This window comes from Carlito syrichta, unplaced genomic scaffold (genome assembly GCF_000164805.1).
Source record: "Carlito syrichta isolate Samal-C Ts95f unplaced genomic scaffold, Tarsius_syrichta-2.0.1 Scaffold316816, whole genome shotgun sequence".
Lineage (NCBI taxonomy): Eukaryota > Metazoa > Chordata > Mammalia > Primates > Tarsiidae > Carlito > Carlito syrichta.
The window spans coordinates 18,285-19,797 of record NW_007260912.1 but is presented as its reverse complement, the minus strand read 5'-3'; the positions used below and the strand labels follow the sequence as shown (position 1 = coordinate 19,797).

General features: G+C 53.6%; 1 protein-coding gene across 2 annotated transcripts in view; it reads left to right on the top strand.

Annotated features, from left to right (window-relative positions):
* Positions 1-1,513, top strand: part of CACNA1F (calcium voltage-gated channel subunit alpha1 F) — a 27,267-nt gene that overhangs the window by 11,106 nt on the left and 14,648 nt on the right. For both annotated transcript variants that reach the window (XM_008074651.1, XM_008074649.1), the window contains exons 20-21: positions 548-695; positions 869-998. In XM_008074651.1, coding sequence (XP_008072842.1) covers positions 548-695; positions 869-998 — 278 coding nt within the window. The remainder of the gene's footprint in view (positions 1-547; positions 696-868; positions 999-1,513) is intronic.

Here is a 1,513-nt window from a genome sequence, read left to right as displayed (position 1 = left end):
CCTCAGCCTTCCGAGTAGCTGGAATTACAGGTGCGCACTACACGCCCGGCTGATTTTTTGATTTATTGTAGAGATGAGGTCTCGCCAAGTTGCCCAGGCGGGTCTCAAACCCGCGGGCTCAGGCAATCCACTCACCTCAGCCTCTCAAAGGCGCAGGATTGCAGGCTGAGCCACCGGCCCAGCTATTTTTGATTGATTGTAGAGATGAGGTCTCGCCAAGTTGCCCAGGCTGGTCTCGAACCCCTGAGTTCAGGCAATCCTCTCGCCTCTGCCTCCCAAAGTGCTGGGATTACAGGTATGAGCCACCATGCCTGCCCTAGAACCTTCCTTATAAAATAGTTTGTATAAACAACATTCATTCATCACACATTTACTGAGCTCCTACTCTGTCCCAGGCACTATTCTAAGTGCTGAGGACACAGCAGTGAACAAACAGACTAAATATCTTCCCAGAGAAGCTGGCACTGTAGCAGGGAAATGGGAAGTTCTAAGTGCTTTACATCAATTTTCTCGATTAACTTTCGCTTTTGCTCTTTTTCTGGCCCAGGCATGGAGGAGGAGGAGGAAGAGGAAGAAGAAGAAGAGGAGGAAGAGGGTGCAGGGCGTGTGGAACTCCTCCAGGAAGTTGTACCCAAGGAGAAGGTGGTACCCATCCCTGAGGGCAGCGCCTTCTTCTGCCTCAGCCAAACCAACCCGTGAGCGCTGGGACTGGTGAAGGGAGTGGGGCAGGAGTAGCAGGGGCAGATGGAGGGCCAAGGCATGGGTAGGGGCACAGCCTCTTGCAACAGAGCCAGAGTTGAATCCCTTGGACTCTCCTGATCAACCCTGCGGTCCTGGGTTCTGACCACTGCCCACGCCCTCTCTCCAGGCTGAGGAAGGCCTGCCACACCCTCATCCACCATCATGTCTTCACCAATCTTATCCTGGTATTCATCATCCTCAGCAGCGTGTCCCTGGCCGCTGAGGATCCCATCCGAGCCCACTCCTTCCGCAACCATGTGAGCTTTTGTCTGGGAGCTAGGGGCTGGGGAGGGTACTCTCAGGGTTCTCTAGTGGACATAATCTGGGGCAGGGTGAAAACAGGGGAAAGAACCCTTGATGGGCCAAGAGAGAGGTTCAATAATAGGTAGGGAACAGTGGCTCACACCTGTAATCCTGGCACTTTGAGAAGCTGAAACGGGAGGATCGCTTGAGGCCAGGTGTTCAAGTCCGACCTGGGCAACATAGCAAGACCCCATCTCTACCAAACAAAAAATTAGCCAGGCGTGGTGGTGCATGCCTATAGTCCCAGCTGCCCGGGAGGCTGAGGCAGGAGGGTCCTTGAGCCTAAGAGTTAGACGTTGCAGTGAGATATGATGGCACCACTACACTCCAGCCTGGGCTACAGAAGGAGACCATGTCTCTAAAAATAAATAAATAAAAATAAAATAGGCCGGGCTCGGTGGCTCAGCCTGTAATCCCAGCACTTTGGGAGGCCGAGGTGAGTGGATTGCCTGAGCCCACGGGTTCGAGA